The 26466-nt window shown below is 36.7% G+C and overlaps 1 protein-coding gene across 1 annotated transcript in view; it reads right to left on the bottom strand.

Annotated features, from left to right (window-relative positions):
• The window catches only part of ESR1 (estrogen receptor 1), a 184378-nt gene that overhangs the window by 39314 nt on the left and 118598 nt on the right, over positions 1-26466 (bottom strand). The window contains exon 5 of the mRNA XM_026083863.1: positions 16145-16480. Within this exon, the coding sequence (XP_025939648.1) occupies positions 16145-16480 (336 nt within the window). The remainder of the gene's footprint in view (positions 1-16144; positions 16481-26466) is intronic.

Below are 26466 nucleotides of genomic sequence, written 5' to 3'. Positions count from 1 at the left end.
GTGATTATTTTGCAACCCAAGTAAAAGAAGGAAAAACTGTCAAGCCTATAGTGAACTTGAAGATTAAAACTGCTTCAAGACTACAAATAGAAACTGCTCAGAACATAACGTGCTGTACCCAAGAAATGAAGCATAACCTCAGAGTTCATGGTCTGGTCATTCTTTATAGTCATTAGGAAATAAAACTAGCTAGACTAAGGCACCTGCATCCATTTTATTTCTTCAGACAGTTCTTTTTTGGAGAAGTCCTACTTTTGTCTATTGCTCATCTGTGTGAGTAACACAAACTATGTACATATACAAATAGCTTCTTATTCATTGCATTGGCTTGTACCACTATCAAAACAGAAACATAAGCATATATAAGTAGGGCTCATATGTTTATTTCTGGTCCTGTTCTTTCCACCCCTACACAACTGGTTTTGAACAGAACCCAATCTCCGAAAAATTATCCAAGAAATTGTAATGACACATCAAAGAGAAAAAAGACAGCAAAATTAATGGCAGCAATTTCCTTTAACCACTACAACAACAAGAGCATTTTAGCAGCTGTGTGGGAGTGTCACCATATGACAGAGCAGAGGAACACATTACAGGGAAAGCAAGACACTGGAATGCAGCTGACCATTTATATTCATTTTCTTGTCCAGGGAAACCTAATAAGTTAGCAAGCCACATGTTCCCAGAAAACACATCATTCACTTAAGCCCCTCTTGTTGCACACTCTTCTTCAATGGATAACAAAACCACAGCAAATTTCAGCATCTGCCAAGCTTCACACAACCTTAGGAAAATCAAGTTGTATGCACCACCAACTCATGTTGCATGCACCAGCCATATGCATTTATACAAAACACAGGTATCGCACTTGGAGAATCACCTCCTTGTACTCAAGCTCCTATATTGCCTCTGAGACATACGCTGAAGCTAGAGCTGGTTGGAAGTCCTCACAGAGAACATTTTACACGGGAAAGTGACAGGCTGACAAATTTAAAACGTTCTAGAAAACTTGTCGACTTCCACAAAATAAAAAAATAATCAAACAGTCTAGGTAGGTGCTATCAGGGGACACATAGCATTCCTATCAGCTTTCTTATCAGGTTTCAGCACTCTGCCTGGCATCTATTCCTCCTCAAGATTGTGAAAGATATCTAAACATCTATTAAATCTAGGCCCTTTTTTGCAAACTTCTTTTGTTCTGATTTTAAATAAGTGACATGGCCCTGGACAACCTGCTCTAGCTGACCCTGCTCAAGCGGAGGGGGGGGGTGGACCAGATGATCTCCAGCTGCACCTTCCAATCCCAGCTATCCTATGTGTGATTCTGTGTGTGACTAAAATATTCAAAATCTTAATTAAATGTATTCTTTTCTATTAAATAAAATGTTTCATTTCACCTGAAACAGTTATTATCTCTCAAAAAGCTTAAAAATGTGATTTCGTAGTAAGCTAAAATAATTCTTTTTTATTGTTTGGAACTGCCAGGAAACAAAGAAATTAATTATTCACACAACTCTGATGGAGACATCTGGAAAAGCTTTGGAACAGTGTACAAGTTCATCCAAACTAACTGGACCTATAAACCTTATTTATCATCCTGTGTCAGGACTGGAAAGTTGCATGGAATTCCACTACATTAAAAAAATCATAGTAATATCTTCTAATAAGTAAAACAGCAGAAATTAAAGAAGAAAAAGAAAGAAAAACTAGATGAAAAATGTGTAACTTAAAATTCAGAAAGTTATTCCTCTAATTATAATGCAGTATTTTTTTCAAACTATAAAAAGTGGTAATTTTCATCTTCTCCATTTACATAGAATGTTTGATCTATTTTGTTTTTCTTCTGTCTTTTACCTGCGTATGGAACATGAATTTGACAGATACTTCTCAGATGAAAATAAAACTGCTGGCTTGGGTCAGGAGATAGAACCATTCCATACAGTTTAGGCACAGACCAAGAGAACATTTTATGAATAGCATCACCATATTGACCCTCAAGACATGGTTTGATTAATATACAGAAGGCTTTTTCAGGCTGAAAGCCTCTGTCCTCAGAAGCAGAAGAACTGTGTTTGGTGCAAGAAACCTGAGGCAGCAAATATCATCTGATTGCTGCCCAAATGATGCTGCCCACATTTGATGTTATCCAGAAGGTTTTTATGGCTATTACAAAYGTTTACAGCTAATATATGTTTATAAGCTCATACAACACACTTAGACATGGTCCTACCCCTACAAAAGTCAGTTACACTTAATCCACTTAGAGAACTGGGAGCCAAGAGGCACAGTGTCAGGCTGGCAGTTTGTTAAGAAGAGAGGGATCACCTCATCAGAATTATATCGAAATAGCCAGGGAAGAGCTAAGACACTTCTGACATCCTGCTATTGAATTATTTCAGAGAGGTTACTGACAAGCTGATACCACTCTGTCTGCCATCTACTAAAAATCCGCATTTAAAAGTGATCTTCTAGGAAAGCTGGTAACAATTATTCACTGTCAGCTGAAGAAGAGCAGACCTGAATACATCAGATTGCAATGATGGACTTTTACCAAAATCTCTCAGAAGGCCTACTACTGATAAAGAACATAAAAAAGGCTCATCTGGAGTTTAAAGAAAAGAGTGCTATGACTGATCTGTCTGCTGAAATAAGAGAGTAAGTGAAATGTACTTATATTGCCAGGCAGTGTCTCATTCAGATGTTAATGTTAGGATCTTTCTTGAACACTTGATTAGAAGTGGCCCCTTCAAAAAAATAAGAAATGCTTAGAGTGGAACAAAGGTACAAAAATAGAGAAGAAACAGAGCTGAGAAACAGAACAGATGTCAAATAAATTATGTAGTTTACTATACTGCATTATTTCAGGCTTGGATATAATTCAGTTTTTCTTAGAGATACCTAAATAGTGGCATCAAAGATCACTTCTCAAGATAGGCTTGCATAACAGCTGGATAAAGCACCATACAAAATTTCTGGAAGAAGTAAGAGAACTTGTGGCTATAACAAGCATAATAAAAACATAACATATTTAATTCATATTTATACCTGTAGGCTAAGACTCTTCAGATTTGTTTTTGTTTGTTTCAGAATAAGTGGGTTTAGCATGCTTCACAGCACTCCCATGCAGCAGATAAAGTACTGTAATAGTTGTTTAGGCATGGATAAATTGGCATATTATAAGAGAGTTGCACAAATTTAACACAGGGAGACATTGGCAGAGCCAGGAGCAAAACTAGGGTTTCCCAATGGTAAGGCAACATTCTTCCCAAAAGGCCCAGTGTAAAAGAATATAACCCTATATATGTACTTGGAAAAACAAATGTGCATTTGGTATTCACATCAGAGTCAATGATTCTCCGTATCTGTATTCACATGAAAACTAAGGGGGAAAAAATGAAGTCACAAGAGGCATTGATAAATACGCTATGTTTTCACTGACAGCTCTTCTCTGTCAGTTGAGAACCTGCCCATGCATACAGCTTTCAACATGTGCAAGACATTAACACATTAATACTAGTGGCTTATTCCACCATCATTAAATAAGATATACTACAGCCTTCCTTTTCCACAGAACTTGTATAATTCTGCCTTGCAGAAGAGTAGAAATCGGTCATTGATTCCAAGAGTTTGCCACATGCCTATATTGATCCAGGTCACTATCTACCACCCATACAGCACAAACTCAGCCCAGAGAACTTCCAGAATTTGGTGTCTTCCTGCAAGACAAAGACAGAAGAACAACTTCTGAAAAATAACTGATAGGATAGGCGACCACAGGGTAACTCAGCAGAAAGTAAGCCAGAGGCTTCCTGTATCCTCCAAACAGCACAGGCAAATGAGCAGCCAGTCTGCTTCTGTGCAGCACAGTCTCTTGCACCCCAGGAATGGAGGCAAAGCTAGTGACTATGACCCTCAAGGAACTAGAGTGCCTCTTGATATAAGAATATGGGGTCTTCTCTAGCCTTTCAAAACAAGGAGCAATGGGAAAATTACCCTGCTGCCTTCTCCCCTCAGCTCTCTCAGCCCCTCACAGCTCTGCCATAATATTTCAGAACATACTACAGAACAAATGGGAATATACAAAGCAGAAGATGTACAACGTGTACTTTAGCAAGCAGCATAAAGACTGTAAACAGGGGCAGTAACTAGAAAATTCTTGTCTTTTATATAGGAGAGATTAGAAAAGACCTCTTGGTTAAAGTAGAAATAAAGAAAAATTAAATTTGAAAAAGACCAAGCTAATACTGTATTTTACTGTTAACAATACAGATACATGAGTATTTCTTTTTCCAGCACCTTCATCTTAACCCCTGTCGGCTCATTCCTATTCTAGTGTCAGCCTCTCATTTCAGCCGGCTCAACTTCTTGGGGGTGAACTGGACTGGGGAACTCCCCGGAGTTACAGGTGACTCAAAAAGAGCGGTTTAATTTTAATCCAGGTCAATTCCCCCATCCTGCTACCTGCGCAGCTGCCCAAACACTTCTACCACAGCAACGCAGGTGGCAGCAGAAGGGCAGGAACTGCTTCAGTTTCACTGACACAAGCAGAAATACTTGTGAAACTACAGCCAGAGCATCTCTCTACTGCAGCTGATGTAAACCAGTAACTGCAATCCYATCTTCATCCCCCTCTTCCTTGAGTTGTACATACACGTGTATTTCTTTGACCATGCAGTGAGGCATATTACTATTTTGTAGGGCTTTTTGTAGATCAGCTCCCTTCAGCAGCTCGTCACAGTTGTATTAGCGTAATGCCAATGATGCCAAGGGGCAGTAACAGCATTTGGGGATGAAGGAAGGACTGGACCATCGCAGCCAGGCTTAGACCTGTTGAAGCTGCCATGGAAGTGCTGCTCACAATTTGCATTAGGACTAAACATACATTTAAATCAGCAGAGATTAAACATGTAGTATTCTAGGGCATAAAAGACCAACCTAACATGCTAACGAACTATGGATTTTAATTTGCAGTCAGGTTTTTTTTCCATCAATGCCTGCAGACCTCCAAGCATGTGCTATAAATCTATGTGAAACACATAAGAAATATTAGTTCTGTAGTAATCAAAGGGGATTTTTGAAATAGGTCAGACATACTCAGTAATACAATATTCATTTATATTAGCATTACAATATTAGTGTGTGTATTTTGACTATATTCTGGTCAGTTTTTTCTAATGTAATGAACATAACCAATTAGACTGTTCAGTGTTTTAGTAAACACTTGGCTCACTTGCTGTCAGCTGCCTATACGGCCATTTCTCAACGGGCAGCCATGTTTTCTGAAGGATAGCAGCTGTTGTAGAAGGCACTTCATTATTAAGCTATTGATAAGATTTAATATTCTCTGGAAAATTTATCATTAACCTGGTATGCCACACTCACTATCTTTGTGAATCAAATAAAATGAGGTTTCTGAATTTTAATTTCCTAAAACACCTCAAATCCTCCAAAACATAATTTAACAGGGGACATAACACATTTTGTCTAAAGTCTAGGCAAGGCTTTGAACTGCAGTTTTCCCCTCATTTATATTCTAACCTTATTCCTGGGCAGGATAGTAAGTCCAATTCAAGATCTTAACTCGTCCTTCCTGGTTCTAGGACTTCTTCATTCAAGGGGCTCAAGCATCTTTAGACCTAGATCTATGCTCTGGCTGAAGTCACAAATAATTCACCTACATCTCCCTGCTGAGGACTGTGGTGGACAGCTACATTTCTTCGAAGCAACAGAATCATCTGTAAGGAGGACAGGAGACAATGTTTTCTTAGCTGAGAATGAGGTCCTAGAGGAACAAGACAATCGCAGACTTCTCATTCCCCATTCCAGTCTGGGATATGCTTCAGCTTGCTTTCACTAGCATAAATTCACAGCAGTCCAYAACTAAAACACAGACAAAACAACATGCTCAATACACACAGTCCATTTCCTGGAAAGATAATGAGAGAAAATAAATGAACTGTGTAACAGATGTGTCATATAAAGCATACTGTAGTGATGTATCAGGAATGAGAGAGTAAAAGCCTATCTAGAAGAAGTCTACAATAAATCTTTCCTAGATATTTTTACGTATCTTAAAAACCCCTATATGTCTAACAGGAGATTTTAGTGAATGACTCACTTGAACAAAAAATTAAAGCAGATAATATTGAAATAACCTCTAAGACTGGAATTACAGCCTGTTGTGCTCAGAGATGTAGCACTGGAGAGAAACTAAAAGAATTAGGCCGAAGTTATTAAACCCCAAGTAAAAGGACCAATTTGTGTGAATTATGTGAACAAGGAACAATGGGTATGTGCGCATGCACATACATATCGCATCAGTGCTTTTCAACAATTGCGTATTCTTTTTGTAAATTATTTTAAGAAATAAATAAATCAGGAAGGATCATTACTTACTGTTTACTTAGAGTGGAAATTAATGAGCGTTTCCTGGAAAGCTCTGGGGTTCAGCAGAGCTGAAGACTCTAAGACAGATATGTTAGTCCAAGAGTGTAAATTACTTATCAGCTAAAGGAAAATATAAGGAAATATTTTTATAAAAGGATAAGCTGTAATATTTTATTTCTAAAAGAAATAAAGTATTTCATTCCCTTAAGTTCTTGGCTAAAATATCAAAATTATTACTGCAGATGCTCATTTTTGCCTCTCTGTTTGCCAAGACCAACCGAATTTCATCTTCAGATGTTTATTACCAAATGAACATGTATATTACTGAATGACCAGTGAACTCTAATATGTAAGTTTTTATTGTTAAAAGAATGTTAGCTGTTCTTTATCTGTTGTGTGTTATTTCTCATCTTTAACTATATGACAAAAAGGTAAACAAGATTACTCATAGGACATTAGTACGTCAATTTTGGTTGCTGAAGATATTTGTTATTTGAGACAACTTGTCTTGAAGCCCCAACATTCAAAAATTCAAAATGAGAATTCAAATATTTTTTATCCTGGAAGGTTTAGAGTAGAGTTGGCCTTGTAATAGCACTTTAGACCCTGATTCTAAAATGACTTTGTACATAAGGAACTTTGCCTATGTTGAATAGTTCCATAAACTTACCAAATGTATTTGGATATCTGCATATTTGTAGAAACAGAGATTTACACATTAATTTGGATTCAGGCTTAAATTTAAATTTCAGCACATACTCAGTTCAGGGATATTTAGATGAAGAGATGTATTTGAGGTTCATTGCTCTAAAGAAGGTCATTAAAAAAAAAAAAAAACTTGAGTAGAAAATAATTATTGTGCTGAGTTAGTAAATGGACAGCTTTGGATGCCTGTATTAACTGTTTTTTAAACCATTCACTTCCACAAATGCAGAAGCGAACTAAGACTAACAGCATTCAATATCCAATGGGCCAATTTCTCTTTTTTTTGGCTTAGAGTATAGAACTCCGGGAAAACATGTYGTAGCACTTAAAAAGAAATACTGGCATTCTTATTGAATAAATGTCATGCAAAAATTTTGTTAGGTATATTTATTTTTTTCTAAACTTCAGAAACACACTTCACGTGAGAAAAGAAGAAGTGAACTTTTACTGCATTTTTCACGCTCACCTCCATCTTAATAGAAACTCATTTACTTAGAAGAAGGGCCACAACCATTTTTTAGTCCTTTGCACAGAGAAGAATAACTATAATTATGCAATATAAGTAAAAGACAGTCACTTTCATTCTATATCTCTTTATAAACTTGTATCTGATTACAGCTCTTCTAAATTCAAGGAGGCTAGAGGGTTGGTTAACATGCTTGATTCAATAGCTTTTGGCAAAGTCACCTCTCTGCAAATTAACTACCTCTGTGAGTGAGATGACATTTTCTATTTCTATAACACTTTCTATTTCTATTCTACTGCACTTTTATAATATCAGAAAGAATTACTGACATTTACTATGCTTTTAAACAAAATATCACCTCACATGTGAAGTACAGCTCCTAGTTATAGCAAGGTTAGCCACAGAACCTTCTTAGAAAGGGAAGCAAGCAGATTGGGGAAGCTGCATAACAGCACCAATGCATGACTTATTCTTCAGAGTCTCATTCTTTTTCTGGACAAAGAAAAAAATTGGAAAGTTACAGAATTAGCTTTGGGAGTTCATTAAAAAATCTAGTAAAAATAAACAAAAAATAGGAAATGTATAGTTGCAAGATATGTATTACAAAACCCTCAAGGAAATGCTTCTAATCTTATTCAAAGATTCCCTTTCCTTCTGATTAGGGGCATGACATATTAAATCTTACTTATATTCCTAGAATTTAAAACAACAAGCAAGGTAGATGTCAGGAGAGAAAAAAAAGTCTTGAAGGCATGTGCTTCAAGTCCAATCAAGGCAAGCATTTAGTTCGAGGTCCTTGTGTAATGGGCAAGCTGGGGAAACAGTCACTATCCAGCCTGAGAAGAATGTTGATTTAACTGTTGTCCTGGAACAGTGGCTTCCTCAGCCATTCAGTGTCCCTACCTGTATAACATTTCTGTCTCTGCAGTGTGAACTTTAGAGTCATCTACACAGCAAGTAGAGGACACTGAAGGCATCAGTTTACAGGACACTGAACATACCTCAGATGAAGGAAGCAAACAGTAATTCCTTTTATTTGCACGCATACAAATATTTCACTAGAACATGGGCTTTTACTGATCCCAATGTTCTGTATTCGTGTTACCTGCCTCACAAGTCCACCCTCCTCTTTACATGTCTGTGGCGTCTTGCCTACAACAACAACTGGCCCTACCCCAGCTCACCCATTACTCGCACACAGTGTCTCCCCACCTCAATCTCAAAAGCCTCTCACAGGCCCTGAGGACAGGCCCTACACCATGGTTCAGCAGTGCCCAGTCTCAGGTCTGGCCTACAGACTGCACACACAGCACTCCCCTTAATAAACCTGAAATGTAACGTTAGCAAGTGTTAAAAATAATTTCAGAAATTCAATCTAATGGTAACTCCATGTGAAACATTTTGGGAATAGAAAATGTGACAGAGAAAAGAGATACTTGATGGTGTTAACAGGCAACTATTCAACCTCCTGGAAGCCTTAACTTAGATATAGAAACCTTGATGACAAAAAGACAAGCTAGGACAGTGGTTCTCAAACTACTCTTCTCTTCACTCCGCTTCCCCTGTTTGAGAATTTATGCAGGTGAAATGCCTCAGTTTGAATACATTCTTGAACACCTCACTGCCAGGAAACTCCCAGGGAAAGAGCGGGGCAGGAAGCTCTGAGCCTACACCTAGGAAGGGCAAATGGTTCAGGGAGAGTAGACAACAGCACAAGTCTCTTGCTGTGGCGGAGTAACAGGCAACAAACAGACCCCTCAGCCCTGAATAAGTCACCATCTTCCGACAGGAGCCCTAGAAATGAGTAAGAGACCTGGGGATGAGCTGCTGAAATAACTAATGGCTCAGCTGATGGATTCCCAGCATCTTCTTCTTCTGATTCTATTGTTTGTGCAGACTAATTTTTCTCCCAGATGGAGCCTCCATGGTGCTGGTCAGCTTGCTAATCCAAGCCCTGATGCTGGCATATGCCCCCTTGCCTTCCCAGGGGCTCCCTAGAGTTTCAATACCAATGCATTAAGATATATTCCATAAATTTCCAATCACATTACATTATTCAAAGCCTGTTTTTCTTTTTAATTTTGCTTACAATAAATCATTTCATGTTTTTCCTCCCATTATTGTCTTCCAGTTTCTTATTATATCAAACATTCAAAGCACTGATTATTTATATCTCTGATCCCACACATACCTACAGCCAAAGTCTATGTTCCTTTCTGAACATTTCTGCTGAATTTTTCTTGGCTTTGACATTTTTGCTACTGACACAAGCCTCCTATGCATATAATTCTCTCAAAATTCTTGCTGTTCTTTAGAATCAGCTTCTTTCCTTTGTTATTTCACCTGCCAACCATTGTGCCACACTGTCTGGTCCATTTTTGTACTTTAAATTTCTCTACAGGAGGAAATACACCTCACTGCACTTCAAAAGCGCTAAAAGGCAATTCTATAAATACTAACAACACAATCTACTTGCAAGAGCAAATTTGTCTCATACAGCACCCAGAAGCTAGGGGAGAAAGAGAGGGGTTTTTTTGTGTGTTTTTTAAACACAGTATAGGCATAGACAACAAAGATGCTTTCAAGACTAAGAAAACAGTGATGGAAAGCTTTTATTTGATATTCAGTAATTTTAACTTTACTCTGCTGTCTCTCAAAATCATGCTATTGCATGTTACCTGTCTCAGTCTGGTGTTTAAATTCAAATGATGATAATATGATAAGTGATTGCTTTATTCCACTATAAGGATTGATTCTCATCTCTTACATTCATGGTAATGAACTGAAACTTCACAGAAATGAAACTAGCAAAAAGCAGCTTTAATGTAATATCTGGGTGCTTGTTATCATTTCGCATTTACTTGCGGATCTATTTGCTTCCTCTATTTTTCTCTATGAAGTCAGGGAAGGAGTTAGGGTACCACTGCATCAGACTAAAGTAACTGATAGGCAGAGATTTTTAGAGATTGTTACAAGCCTCCACAGCAGACCCAACTAGCCAAAGGAGAAGGGACAATACAGCAGATATCTTGGAAGTTTTATTAAAAACTATTACAGCAATTGCAGGTCATTACTTTTTTACGCTAAGCATAAATTATCACCAGAAGGATCACTACACTTAAAAGCTCTATAATCCGTCCTGCACCTAAAGACATATAGGGTTATTAACACACTATCTAGTATAGAACTGCCTTCCTTCCACAAGCTCACATTTTCTCTGCAAAGGTTTGGTGTCAGCAAAGCACAGTGTAAAAATGTGGCTATTGTTGGCCTCTTTACACACTGTTCCTAATTTAACAAACAGAACAGTTTAGAAGGTCAAATAAGAAAACAATATCTTAAGAAAATAGCAACTTCTGTAGCTTTGAAACAAAAAATTCAGTGCCAAAATGTTTATCTCCTCGGTTCATGAAGCCATAAAATAAGTACAGCACCGTGAATCATCTCAAAACTTCAAAGCTTGTATGCCCAGCATAACATTTTAGGGCTATTAAACTGTACAGCTACTGTACTTGTAGTAAATAGTTATACAAGATTGTAGCAGCAGTGCCAAAGATTTCACCCTTACAGCAAAATTTCCTTAAAGTTATACTCTTTACCATGAATTCACTATGTAAGTTCGTTGCATATCTTAACATCTCAAGAGCTTCTCTACAAAAAAAGCATTATTGACCATCGCATTGAAAATATCAGAATCCCTTACTGAACAGAATACTCCAAATACGGAAATTATATACACAGTAAGTGAATAATAAAATACAATGTGTTAATTCCTTTGACATATCAGCATTGCTATAGAATAGCAAATGTTCTTGCTCACTGAAACAAAGACTACGAGCAAAATTCACTAAAAACCCTGTTCTATGAGAATAAAGACTGTAGTATATCCCTAACATGTTATACAGGCCAAGAAGAGAAGAAAGTCATATTTTTCAGGATTATATGATTCAGAAATGAGCAGAACCTTTATTGTCTATTCTGATACCATACTTGAAAGTGATTTTAGTGATTTATCCTAGTTAAATGGTAAAAGGCTCAATTTACATGTGTGTGTATAAACTCTAGCTCATCACAATCTGTTTGCACCTGCCTTGTGTGCAGCTGCTGGCTATTCCAGCTAGCTGGGGTAATCAGAAGGCACCACTGCTGTCTTAAAGAGACCATTTGGGAGGATTTAAGCCAAAATACTCATTAGGCTATGTAAAGAGGTCCTGGGGAGTATCCTGAATTTTTTGCATATGTCATAGGGCACTGTACCAGGGTTTTTTTGTGCATGTCATCTGGCAAACCCACTTGCACCAGTGGCCAAGGTTTCAAAGAAAAATTAAAACAAACTTTAATGCACTTGGCATACTATGAATTGCATTATCATGGGACAACTTTCTTATGACCTCAGCTAACAGTCATGTTATACTTAGACACTGAAGATTATTCTCTAAGGTTATGCACAAGAAGCTGCTACAAACTCTCTTTTCCCTAGCAATTTGTTAACATCACCAGGACTGCAGGGTCAGCTTAGGAAAACTTGTTGACATGAAGTCAAAAGTTCAAACTAATGTTGAACAAGTTACAAAAAATAGATCTAGATCAGTTGTCACAACGACTTCCCAATCAGGGCGTGCCTGCAGAGGTATTCACCCCAACTTGGAGACTGTCCTCAGCACGGCTCTACTACCAACCTCTGTCTCTATTATACTAGGCAGCCCATCACAAATTTATTTTCATTATTCCTTTTTGTAAAATAGATTTCCATCTAACCAGCCCTTCTTCTAACTAGCTGTTTTTTCTTCCATCAGCAGAAAGACTGGCTGACCAAAACAAGGACTTTACTAAATGCTTTGACATACTGCTTACAGCATACACAGCAAGATAACCTCCAAACAAATCCCTGGAAGTCCTTACACTTACTTGTAAGCTGCATCTTCATTGCATTTCTACTCTTTTAATATGAACTTCTCAATCTACCCTCAGTCCAGCCACTCATATTCACTTTACTCCTTCCTTGCCCTTAGCCAAGTGCCTGCATTTAGGTAAGTGAACTTGTGCAATGTTTTGAGAGGTGCACACAGGTAAAGTTGTTTCTTTTAACTGCCTTTCTACCGGTAAAAAGCATAATTGGTCTTTAGAAAAAAATGTTTTCATCCTAGATTCTGAAGTTTTAAACCTTAGTAAATTAACAGAGAAAATAACTGAGTGGAATCCCACAATTCTGTTTTACAAAATTCTTCACATAACAGAAAAAGCAGTTTTTCAGTTCCTATTTGTTTATGCATAAAGTATATAAAAATACTCTCTAACAAAGCAGTATTACATAATTCTTAGCAATAAAGTAGTATTCAAATGCAACACACAGCAGAGGTGAAAATATGATATCTATTACCTGACATGTTTCTGTTAGACTACAGTTATTGCTAGTACATTCCAGTAGAAGAAAACTTAGGCAAACAGTCTAAGCAAAGGCTCTGCCTTTGAAAAGTGATCAGTATTTCTAAGATTTAATAGTGCTAAAGAACTGCTAAAGATGCTAAAGATTAAATAGCTGCTAAGGATACTGAACCTTTGCTAGGACCAAGTGACAGATTTAAGAACAGATTTCAAGCTAGGTCAGAAATTGCTACTCCCAAAACCCTGTTGAGAACCTTTTTTTTTTTTTTTTTTTTAATTACATTTCTAAAACACTTTAAGTTCTGCTTTTGGTCATGCATACAGTAATCCGAGCCATGACCCCAACCAGCTGGGTGTCGAGCTAACACAAACTTTCAGAATGCCCAAACTATTCATACTTCTGTCTCTGTCGTTTTAGGACTTTGATTCAGCACAGTTTTTCATACAGTGCCTAACAGATCAAACTGTGGCTGGGAAGGGATTTTTTTTTGACCCAAGTTCACCTGTTTTATATCAAACTTCCCCTGTTAGAGTACTTACTCATGTATGTACATAGGTCATTTGTCTCAATTTCTTCTTAAGAGCTACTTTGGCACTTAACAGGCACATTTATTTAAATGTAAAATAGACAGAATATATACAAATATGTGATAACCTCATGCATTTGCTTTTCAAATTTCGGAAGATTGTTTAGGAAATAAAGGTATATTTAGTAAAGCAAGCTTTTTTTTTGATCTTTACCAGATGTAATCATCCTGTGACAAGCAGTTTTCGGAGATTTCACAAGTAGCTTAATTAAAAATAAAGAATAGATCTGAGTTCCCTAACACAGTCATTATGTATGTAAACACATTTTGATTAATTACATTAACTATCCAAATCAAATGTCATAGAAGACAAGTGTTTCCAGCTGGAATAGATTTAGACAGCATAATGATTTTAGAATGTAGCATATTCATGTTGGGTGTAAATTAACAGACTTTAACAAAATTAGATTAAATATGTGTGTAAAATCAGTAGAGAAGTCATCTGAATTTACCTGTTTTGATAATGTATAGATTTAATCACTATAGACACACACTCATTTTTAAAAAGAATTTTGTGAAGGCATGAGCCAAAGTGAATATAAATTAACAGGAAAAACTGCTCTTGACTCAAACAAATTTTGGATCAGGCCTTCATTTTTTTTATACATTCATACCATTGCAACTTTGTCAAGGATAAAATTCTCACGTGATTTCTTATGAGATACAATGAGAAATGAAACACTCACAGGTTCTCATTGATCATAGCTGGAGCCCACAAAGTGACATGTGAAAARTAGTAAAAAGGGAACCCATGAGGACTGGAAAAGACTCAGATTTTATGGGTTATTGATTTACCAGGAAGAGCCTTGCCAAGTTTAAATGAAGGACGACAGGAAAATGGCATAACCTAGGTAATGCTGTCGAGGTAATGCACTCCATAACAGTCAGTGAGTGAAAGCTGTGGTAGTGTTCTCTCACATCCCTTCACAAAACAGCTACATAATTTTCATGAACTAAAGGCCTACAATAAAAATTTAAGAGATCAGAATTCCAATGAATTACAAAGTCTAAATTACCATGTATGCTGGTATTACTATGAAGCTAAAATTACAGCATGCACAATATATTTTTAATAAATATTTACATGTTAATTTATGACAAGTAGCCCTGGAGACTTAATTCTTTGTTTTAGCCACAGAACAGCTTTTCCATTAACAACATAATCCTCCCCAGACTGCCCTGTGAGCAACTTTCAATTCTAGTGAACTTCAGAGACTTTTAAAATGTCTATTCATGCCTCAGTCATACTGCTTGGATTGACACCAATTGTATCAATTGTGGTAGCATACTGCAATATGTGCACTGAATTCCATAAGTAATAGATCAGGGATAACTAGTCCATTTCACATAAACTGTTGAATCTTTTCATTTTCAGTCATGATAGACAAGGAAAAGGTTAATTCTGTGACCAAGAAATGTCTTTTGGACCAGTTAGTCCAGCACACCTGCTTTATAATTTGGGTTGTAGCAGTTATGAAATCTAGGAATGACGGAAAAGTGAGGTTTGTGGAAGGAAACCGCAGTTGGTTCTTTCAGACCAGCTATTTAACTGGAAAAGTGGAGAAGTTTTCTGGCTCAGGGTCAGTGAAATGATCCAGGTTAAAAATAGCCCCCAGACTTAACTTAAAACAAGTTATAATTAAGTTAATGAAGCCAGTCTAAGCACAGGATCCTCCCCAAAGAGGAAACTTACTCAGTCTTGTCGGCATTAGGGATAGCATTAGTGTTCAGACAACCATGTCGTTACCCAGGGCAGGAACTAATCCAGATGAAAATTAATACAGCAAAGAAAATAAAAAGAAACTTTAAAAAATGGTGAACTTAAACTAATTATGAAACTGCTCTCTCATTTAATTGACATTAATTAATTAAACCACATGGAAGAATAGATAATGAGCATATGTGTAACTTACGGTCAACCAAAAATATACCATACTTCCCTCAATTCCAAAATTCCCTTCTAGAAATGAGGGGTTAAAGCTAAACAACCATGATGCACCAAAATGATTAAGATAAAAACATTCAGTTTCAGTGGGAAAGCTTTTTTTCATAAAAAACTGCTGTTCTATCTCTCCGTTTTCAGACCTGAAACTCACAGATCAAATGTTTGAAAAAGATAAACCTGGCAATTAAAATAAATAACTACTAGCTACTAATATTTATGGGATCAATAAAGATGATGATTTTATGGCATACATTACAGACATCTGAGCAACCCTTTTTTCAAAAGGGGTCTAAATAGTTAACATAATTAGATTAGATCAAATTGTTTAGATTAGGCTGTTGCTAATCTGTTGCTAAACTTGACTTTTGCTGTCTGTTATCTGAAAAAAGGATTTGCATCCCCAAAACCGTACCACATTCTATAGTTTGGGGCAAATAGCTTTTCTTGAAGAAATCTTCCTTTAAAAGTCACTTTCATTGCCATATAGTTTTCTACAAGCAAACATAACCTGAAATTTATGATGTTTTTATGCATTTATACTTAAGTGAACAGTTTGTGTGAAATTAGGAAATTAAAACCTTATGTGGAGACTGGAAAATGGTAGATGTCATTTTTTATTGATTTGTCAAATTGAGCCTTTTACAGTCCACTGGGGCTTTTTTTCCTTACCTGGAACTCTCTTTGCCCAGTTGATCATGTGCACTAATTCTCTGTCTGCAAGGCTGGTCAACAGGGTCATCATAGAGGCTTCATTGAAAGGTCTACTAGGGTCATACTCAGAATAAACTATGGGTGGCTCAGCTTCCAGCAAGGCACTGACCATCTGCTCTGCTGTCAGGGACAGGGCCGGACTGTTCTTCTTGTTATGCTTAACCACAAGTGGACTCGTCCAAAGGGTGGGAGCTCTCAGCTCTGTAGAAGAAGCCTCTCCATTCCTGGAATCCTGTTCCTCTCTTTGACGTTTTTGTTTCAGCATTCGCCCACCTCTGCGGTCTTTACGGATTCCTGGAGACACACAAGAATATAATCAACTCCTTGAACACATACGTTACCTACATATGGCTTCAGCCAGTCAGCAGATGTTATTGACAGACAAATGTAGCATTAACTCCTGGTTTAATTTGTCAAGAATCCTTCCTACATATGGTATCTGACATGAGTAGTTGGGAAGAAAAATTATTTCAAAAAAGTATAATGTTAGGAATACTGCTCTACTTGATAGAATTCAGATCAAATGGGCTCAAACATGACTGTAGACCAGTGGCAATGTGTACCTACTTTTACTCCACAAAAGAAAGTCAGTAACTGGAAATAGAAATGTATTTCTTTACAGTACAAAACTTCAAAGTTATGTCCTAAACTCTAGCATGCAACTACCTGCAGTGTCTTTTTCCTCAGTGATCGATCAATGATAACTTAATGATCCGGGCAGGCCAGATGGATGACAAAAGTAGCTTTCCAAAACCATCAAAGAAAGTTTTGCTCAAGTTCTCCAATTATTTTAACTAACCATCATGCTATTACTGAGGAGCATGAAATCTCCATAATTACATAAGAACTATTCAAAAAAGTTCTCATCATACAAGGATTTTATATGGCAATAAAGAGTGCCCTATAAGCAGATAAATAAGCATGATAAAGTAAGAGGAGGAAAGGGAAAATAATTGCAACCACAGAATCTAATGAGGGAGACCTATTGTCAAAAGGTTGTAACAACTGGAACAAAAACTGTCTTTGTCATTACATTTCTGCAATGTGCTTTAGCAGTGTATGCCCCTGAACCTTGGAATATTATCAAATCAGCTGTAGTAATTAGAACAACAATGTAAGACATTACAGTAGAACAAAATCTTTCTTTGTGGAAAGGTTACAAGAAAAATATAATGATAAAGCCCATGTGGACTCCAACCATAAAAGGAAGATTAAGGTTGGCTCTGAGTGGAGGAGGCACAGGCATTTTGAGGCTGAGTTAAAAACTTAGACCAATCATCAAGTGGGGGTGTGGGACAAGGAATAATAAGGAATGCACATGAGGAATTAAGCCAAGAGGAGAAGGCAGCTTGTGATGGGACTAGTTCATCTGCAATCCAAATTGCAATCTCATCGCCACTGTGTAGACTAGAGTCTTCCAGGCGCTCTGTGTGAGCAGCCCAAGCACTGACCATCCCACTCCCCCCAGTACCCGCAGTTCGTTAACCCTAGCAGAAGCAAGGCACTAGAAAGCACCTGGCAGCTTATGCACTTTTACAAATGTAGAAGCTAGGCCACAGCTGCTTTCTCCCTCTCACTTTCTTGTACAGAAAAGATATGAAGAAGCTAGCCTTCCAGATTAGATGTCTGCTATTTACAGCATGTCCCTTAGGCAACACCCAATTTCTATTTCTGAAACTCAGAGAAAAAAGGGGCAATAATTTTCAGTTTGGGCTCCTTCCATTAAGAAAGTAGAGCCTTAGCTACCGAGTCCCCCCAGACAGCATCACACACAATGCTATAATACATATCTTTCTGAGGGGCAGGGGGGATGGAAAGCATAATCTTTCCTCAGCTTTTGTCAGGCCACCAAAACTTAATCCTCTAGGTTCCCAATTTATCTTAGCAGCATCTTTACCTCAAATCCAGTATTTCTTCATATAAATGCTCAGATGAATGGCTTCTGGATCATATCAGTAGATGTTCTTTCTCAGACTCAAGGAACAGAGGGGATCTTTAGTTAAGTATGCCTTTTTTTTTTTATGGTGATATTGTCATGGAATTAATGCTTGAGGATGAAGCCTTTTGATTCAAATTTGTTCAAAAACCAGCAGGCCTCCTGAACGTATTCTATTAATCCTTCCAGATAGAGTGAGTTCAATAAATCTTTCATCACCCCGACTACTTAACCTTTCTATGTTTCCCCATTAGTTACACTAATGTTTTGTAAGACAAATGTCTTAAGTGCATTGATGCTCCCATTTTTCATTCACTGATACCAACTTTTCTCACTCCAAAACCGTTTCTGTTTTGAAGAGAGGAAAATTTTTGCTTTTAAGAAAAATAAAAGACTTATTTTGGCAAAATATCATCCTAGTGTTATTCTCATTGGTAGATTACTTTAGACTACTCAACAGTAAGTCTCTTTCTATAAAAACTATTTTTGATGTGTGCTTTATATCACTTTAATATTGTTGAATTAAAATTACGCTGTGAAACACACAGACATAATCATGTAAACAAAAGCCACATGGTTCATATACATTATATCATTCCTTAGCTTTGCTACATTCCAAATTCTACAGCTGCTTATTCAATAATTTTAAAGAGTAATGAGTACAATATTAACATGAATGAGATGTTTTAGTACATTTCTTCTTCATTATGATGAGCATGTAAGTCATAACCATTTTCTAAATCAAGTTAAATATGCAGATAATAAGTTCAACCCAAGGATAGAAAGAAAATGCCTGTTTTTTACAGCTGTCAGTGCTAACTAAACCCAGTCTCACAGATACTCTGTGAGAGCAGAGCACATTAGCACATTAGAAGAGCATATTAGCACTCTGTCATGGGAAGCTCAAACTCTAAAAGAAGTCTCCATCCCATAATTTTTTCATTCCACGTCAATGTTTGACAGAAATTGTGTGCTCAGGTCAACATAGGAAAAAGAAAAAAGTATCCACGAAGGTAGTGGCAACTAATGTCATTTTAAGAAGGCTCCTAGCTCTGTAGTTGAAACAAGCCAGCATCTGTCCCCAGTGGAGAAGACAATATGGTAGTAAATGGTGCTCTTTGAGAGGGTAGTAGTGGCAGACATTTAATAATACCCTGATTAAATTTCTTATACTATGATGTCCTAATAGAAGAGTCAAATCACCACAAAGATCAGCGTAGTGGAACTGAACCCGAAATGCTTTGTTTCAAGAACATTCATGTTATAGGATTTCCAGAATGAGAGAGCATTTGATGACTACAGGTCATGCGAAAAAACAGGGTAAACTGAGTCTATTTATTAGAAGTAGCCAGGAATGGGAGAGTTTCTCACCAAAAACTATTTAATTTTTTTTTCACACCAACCTGATAATTTTATTTTTTTGCTGGAATTTTGGTGCCTTACATAACAACCATGACCAAATTCTAAACTGAAAATTAACTAAATAGTTCTCATCCTGCTGAATATCAAGTGAAAAGAATCCTATGAAAATTTAATAATTTCCTTTTTCTCTATTTTACATGGGCATATATGTGAAGAAGAAATCAAAAGCCCCACGGCTGGTGAATAGCCACTTTAATATATAAGCAGATAAATAAATATATATATATATATATATATATATATATCTTAAACAAAACCCATAGGGTAGAAGAGATGTTTCTGAAGACAAAATCTAGGCTGCTAGGTACAAACAACACCCTCCATGGTAGTATTCACTGAAATTTTTCCAGCAATCAGTTAGAGGACTAAGTGAAAAGATACAGCAGCAAAGTTTCAATGTGTGTTTGAGAAAATGATGAAAGGAAGAAACCTCAGACTCATTAGGAACTGGGAAAATGTTGGAACAGAGGGATTCTGAATAGAAAGGCTTAAAAAAAAAAAAAAAAGATTTAAACTACACCTAGAACTTAATGAGAAAGTTAACAGGGAATTTTCAGCTGGGATTGGGGAAAAGTTCACAAGTATAGAAGAACAAGCAGTTGAGAAGGACATGTCTTCTAGATCTCAATTAAYAAAAACTCTTCATCCTCTAGAAAAAGCTGACAAAAAAAAAACAAAACATAATGAAAAACATTTAGGACACACAGTCCAATCTAAACAGGATGCTGTTAAGTAGAAAGAACTAATAAATCCTAATAAATGAGTCAGTACTTTTGCACAGGACTGTAAGTCAAAGGTACAATATGAGGGATTAGAATGGCTACCTTTAAACAAAAATATTGACATAATAGCCATATCAGAAATACAAGCAACGGAAAACAATTAACAGTATGCTGTAATAGAAGGGAACAAGAAATACAAGACAGAGTAGGACATGCATAAGTTGGTCATACCACATAAACTAGTACACAGTACCTGGAAGCAACAAAAAATGATGGATTGAAATTTCAAGCCTAGCTAGGAAATCTGTACTGTTAAGAGGACGTCAGCAAAAAGTGCCCAGTACATGAGGGAGAAGCTACATTAACGAAAACTCATGATTATTTTATGTAAGTGTTACAGTGGGGCATAATACCATATCTAGATGCTTAGATGCCGGAAATGACTGTTTCATGGAGCTACTAGATGTAGTAACACAAGATGAAAAGCAGCTCTTAATTTGGTCTTGTTTGAACTTTATCCAGCTCTGTGCTGGATAAAGTTCAAACTTGCTATCAAAGAGCTACTCTAAGAAGGTCCATAATGAACCTGAGAGCCAGTGCCCAAAAGCCAGGAGGACTGAATTGCAACAAGAGAAACTACATAAAATGTTTGCCTCCAACACTCTGGAGGCTTATAGGAAGTGCACCAGGAAAGAAAAATCCAAAAACCTTTTGGAAGACCAAAAAAAAGCAGGCGCAGCTAAGCAGTAGGGTATGACAGACTATTAGAAGCAAAACAGGATTCTCCAAAAAGTTGAATTTGTGTCTGAATGAAAAAAAAAGAAAAAAACCTCACAGTTAAATGTATAATGAATTTTTCAAACACATCAGGATGAAACAGCTAAAGAGTCTGGAGAGCCAACAGACAATCAAGTTATATAAAGAGAAGTTATAAAAGATAATGCCAGAGCAGACAAATTTAATGAGCTTTTCGTGTCTGTTAATTCTGAATAAACACAAARGTTTCTATATCACAAGCCTTCTTTATAAGAACACACCAAAGAACACATCTCAAACTGAAGTATTAGTAAAAGAGGTTAAGATAATAGACTGACAAAATGGACAGAAACAAATTTTCAGGATGAGATAGCATTCCCTCAAAGGTTCCTACAGGAACTCATGGATGAAATAACTGAAATATAATGGTGATGATGCTTATTACTTAACATAGCAGCAGGACCACAACACTAGAAGGGTGTGAAATGTGGTATTAACTTTTAAACAATGGTTCTGGTAAGGATATGGGGAACTACAGATTATTAAAACCAGCTTGAATACTACAAGGATTCTTGTTGGGGCCTGTACTGTTCAACATACTCATAAGCGGATGGACTCTGAACTGACAAAATTCAGAAAAAAGATCTTGGGGTTATAATAATACTGTAAAAACATCAGATAAGTTAGTTTAAAAAAGTAAATAGAATGTTAGAAATTACCAGGAAAAGAAGGGAGGACAAAGCATCAGTATAAACCATGGATTTTATTAACCCATGAGACACACCACAATGAATGTTATCTGCAGCTCTATTCTTCCCATTTCAAAAAGAGATATAATAGAGCTGAAAAAGGAAAAAGAGAAAGGCAAGAAAGATGATTCAAAGTATAGAATAAGTTCTGTGCAAGAAACAGTTAAATTGGCTAGAACTGCTCAGCATGCAGAACCAGATACAAGTCTTCAAAATCATGAGTAGCAAGGAGATGAATGAGGAATGATTATTCATTCTTCTCTTCTAATACAAGATGGAATCAAACGAAACTACTCTGTGGAAGGTTCAGAAGAGAATAAAAGAGGTTCTTTTTCACAGCATGCAGACAGAAGCTGAGCTTGTGAATACTTTAGAAGTTGGCATGTGTTAGAAAGCTATAGGTCAAATCTGAGGAAGAAAAAAATGCAGCAAGAGTTATTAAACACAAATAGAGCACATTTGACTTAAGAAATCTCTATGCCACAGATTACTGGAAGGTGGGAGAGGATTTTTTTGTTTGTTTTATAGCTATTCTAGGTCTGCATTCTTAAATAAAACAAAGTGATAAGTATTTGACAGAACAGAGGGAGATGGCACGGGTAAGAAGGTTTAGCTGCTTACAAATCAATTAGATGCTAAATGAGAAAAACAGTTTAATTTTTAGTTCATCTGCAATTTTCCCACTGGCTTTTCTTTACACTGAAGAGAGGTGGTGTATTGAGCAGAACTGAGTGTAAGTTTCTGAAGTCGGAGAAAATGTCCAGTGCAAATCTAGTTTTATATTTTTATTTCAGGATTAAAAAAAATTCCAGGAAGCCTATTTGATTTTCTAGAGACCAGATCTGAAAAAAAATTTAAGGGAGGGGACGCATTCCTTCTGCATCACATCAGCAGCTTTTATGACCACAGAGAGAAAGATCTTTGAATCTGTATAAACATCACACTCATCAGAGATTTATAGAAATTACTACTAACTCTGACTATCCCCTAGATGGAGAAGCAACATAGTGATTCTATTATTCATTTTCTTGGACCAAATAGGAGTGAGTATCTCTCCGAAAAATGTAAGTGCCTCCAAATTTCCTTCAGTTTAATCAAATTTTATCTTGGCTAAAAAAAAATAAAATAATAATAATATTAATGCACGGTTGCTAATTCCAAAAAAGATAACTCTCTCAAGCCACCATTTTATGGCAAAAAATGCAATGATCCTGTAAGTTTTTTTAAAATATATGATTACATTAACTTTGTTTCCACAATTCAGCCAATAAAAGAACCTGAATTGCCAAAATATTACGAAAACCATTATTCTACCAAAAATGGAAGTACTACGTGTCTTGCAAAAGCACTCAAACAATTTTCAACAGACGTTTTAAAGCTACAGCAGTCATGATTTTCAGAGACAGCTTTCTAAAAATACATTTCTAAATTTAGTCAGCCATCTAGATATGGTAAGGTAAAACTACCTTGAAGGGCAGTTTTGCTTCATGGCATCTTCTAAGGGTCCACTGTGAACGCCTTCCTGCCCACAGGGCCAAAAAACCTGCTGAGCAACAACATACTCCTGGAAGTCAGTAGAACCTGCTCAGTAATGAAATTACATGCAGACTGTGGAACCAAACTTTAACCAGGTGAAGTACTTCACTAGTGTTTTCAAACAGGTGAACAAACAAATCAAAAAGAAAACAGGAAAAAAAAGAAAAAAGAAGAAAAAGAAAAATCCAGATTACTCAAAGAAATCCTAAATTACCAAGCATTGCATGAATATTGAGTCTCAGCCATCCAACAGCCAGCTTCTTCCTAACTACTACTGAGAAAAAACTCCATCTTCTTCTCTTCTGTATTATATAAAATATTTAAAAATATTTACAGGAGGAAGAGGAGGAGAACAAATAGAATAAAATTTGTTTTGCTCTGTGTCAACCATAGAAATATGCCTTTTAGATTTAAAGATATATGTACAATTTTTCTTAATATCAAACTCTGTTCTACTTAAAGTGCATCTCCTATGGACTGCTTTATATAATATTCTTTAAATTCTTTATTATTAGAAATTTTGTAGGAATATCTGTCAAACAAAGAATATTTATAGTTTGCATAGCATATTGTCAGCACAGTGCTTTTTAAAATTGTTATTATAAGTTTAAATCAAGAGGGAAGGGATTTCATAAACCCCCCCAAAATTTTGGTGCACTAAAAGTGCAAAAGCCCTGCTTATTTGATAAAATTCAAATAGCCAGTATGTTTCTCAGTTGTTCCTACTGTTCGCTACTCTGGAAGTCCAAAACATGGCAGTTATTGCCTTTTTTCGTATTTGGAACACCTACCTGCTATTTGGAACACTTGCCATGCTATTTTCATTAACATGACACAATTCATGCAAATGATCTTCATCTTCTCTTTCCCCCGCATACACAACATTCACTCTGCACATCCACACGCAAGGGGTGGATAATCACTTAGAAACTGCATCTCTCTGTCAGTGTAAGGCCTATTCACCTGCTGCCTAGTCATTAACCCGTCTCTTCGTGCTCCATTTCAATTACGTTGGAGATCTGAACAGTTTTCCTATAATTGCAAGGAAGAACTATAATAATGTGATTTTCTACAAATAGTATTTCTCTTTGAAGGATAAAACTTTCAATTAAATTGTGAGTTTAACCTTATCTTGTCTACCTGCAAATGCAGAAAAGAGCAACCATTCCCCAGTATTTTTTGAATGAAACCTAATCCAAAAGTCTACAAATAACAAATAAAGTGATTCAGAAACATGGCTGAATGCAAAATCTAGTCCTCTAACTGCATTTTAGTATGCAAATTTTCAGCAAACCAGTTTCTGACTATCTGTATCTATGGTTTTCAATCAGCACGAAGGCTCCAAGTACTTTGTGTATGAAGTATGGTTCACAAACATAAACTCTCCTGGATCTATGATATTTCTCTCAGAAAAGGTGAGAAGTCATCCCTGAGCAAGGTATCCAATTCCAGGTGGACCAGGGACCATTTCTGCAAGTTAAGCTTAGCTACAAAAAGATTGGGAACCAGTGCTTTAGAGAAGCAGGCTGGCTTATCAAATTTGGACTGGAAGGTGACTGACAGCAGACACGTTCTCACACAAGCAAGGCCATGAACTTGTAGAGTACTGACATCCCTGTGGTTAAAGCACCTGTGCCACTCCTACACAGYGATACCTATATGGGAGTCTAAGAAAATGTAAACCACTGAACAGGGAAAGCTACCTTACATAGGAGGGGATGTCAGAGGATAATATAAAATCAGCATGCTCTTACATTGGCAAAGTTTATAGCCCTACTCTGTGCTAATTTGGTTTTGTGTCCACAACCTACAAAACTTTGGGCACTCTTTAAATCTCCGTTTCAAATACATCTCCACGCTTCAGTTCACAAAAACCTACAAAATCAGTTACTAACATCATGATGCATATTTAACAGCAGCAACAGAAACAAAGCTTTGCAACTTTACTGAGGAAAAAAGATACTAATAAAACCATACCATAAAGTGGTCCAATACAGGTCACACTGCTAATCCCTGTATTTTCTAACATTTAAGTAATTGACTTTGCAACCTTAATTAACTATTAATATACTTTATTAATACGCTTCACAATTGCATACATCACACGCAGACATTGCTTTTCCAGCGAATGAAGTGTAGCTGTCATTGTATGACACACATAAGCCATCTAAAAACACGGTGTTCTAGTCTGGGACAGGACATGACTATTGTATTTTATAGAACAATTTAAGTAGGCAAAATGTAATTGCACTAGTTGGGAATTTAGCCAGGGACCAATATCTCTTGCCTTGTGGTAAGTGATAAGGATGTTGCAGCTGCAGTATTTTTCTCAGCATATTCCATTCAGCAAAACTGGGTTAACCCAACTCTGTTTGGCTTAGAAGAACTCACAGTGTGAAACTAAAAGAGTTTAAAGTCATCACCTTCTTCCAAAAAATCTAAAAGTTCATAAAGATACATTCACTTTTGAAGTGATTTCTTTTTGTAGCTCTCCATCAGTAAACTTGCAAAAGCCTAGTAATTTCTCCCAGATGTTCTTCAATAAGAAACAGCAGCAGATTTGACTTCACAATTACAGATCCATACAATGGAATGATACAGTATTTTACCTAGAAAATGCCATATAGAGTCTACTGGAAGTAGGAGCTTATTTCACCTTTTGTAAACAAAGAATTTTACCTTTTATTGCATATGCTTTCTATATGTATACATTCACAACTAAGTAAGATTTTGTTTTGCCTTTGGGGGAAGTATTTGGGGGGAAAAAAGATGACTAGTGAGATCTCTCATCCCACCTCAGGAATTGATTCCTGCAGGAGAATGAGAGAGAAGAAAAAAAAACTTGTCTTTGCTCCTCTTTCTCCTTGTAACACTCTGCTTTCAAGGGACTGCTCTGCAGCTTCTCCTTCCAGCCCTGGAAGAGAGGGTGTAGCACCTAAGAATCCACAGGGAAAGTAGAACTGATAGAAAGGAAAACTGAAAAAGTTAGAAAGACAGAACTGATGGAGACCTGAAGGGTCTGAAGACAACAGAACTGACATGGGGAATGGGAGGACAAGGACTAATCAATGCTTCTGGGACATAATTAATTACTGTAGTGGGAAATAGTTCTATGGCAGAATTTTTCATCATTTTATAAATGTGCAATGCCAATGCACT

This window comes from Apteryx rowi, unplaced genomic scaffold, assembly GCF_003343035.1.
Source record: "Apteryx rowi isolate R43461 unplaced genomic scaffold, aptRow1 scaffold_118, whole genome shotgun sequence".
In the NCBI taxonomy this organism is placed as follows: Eukaryota; Metazoa; Chordata; class Aves; order Apterygiformes; family Apterygidae; genus Apteryx; species Apteryx rowi.
The sequence above is the reverse complement of the archived record's forward strand: the minus strand, read 5'-3'. Positions and strand labels throughout refer to the sequence as shown.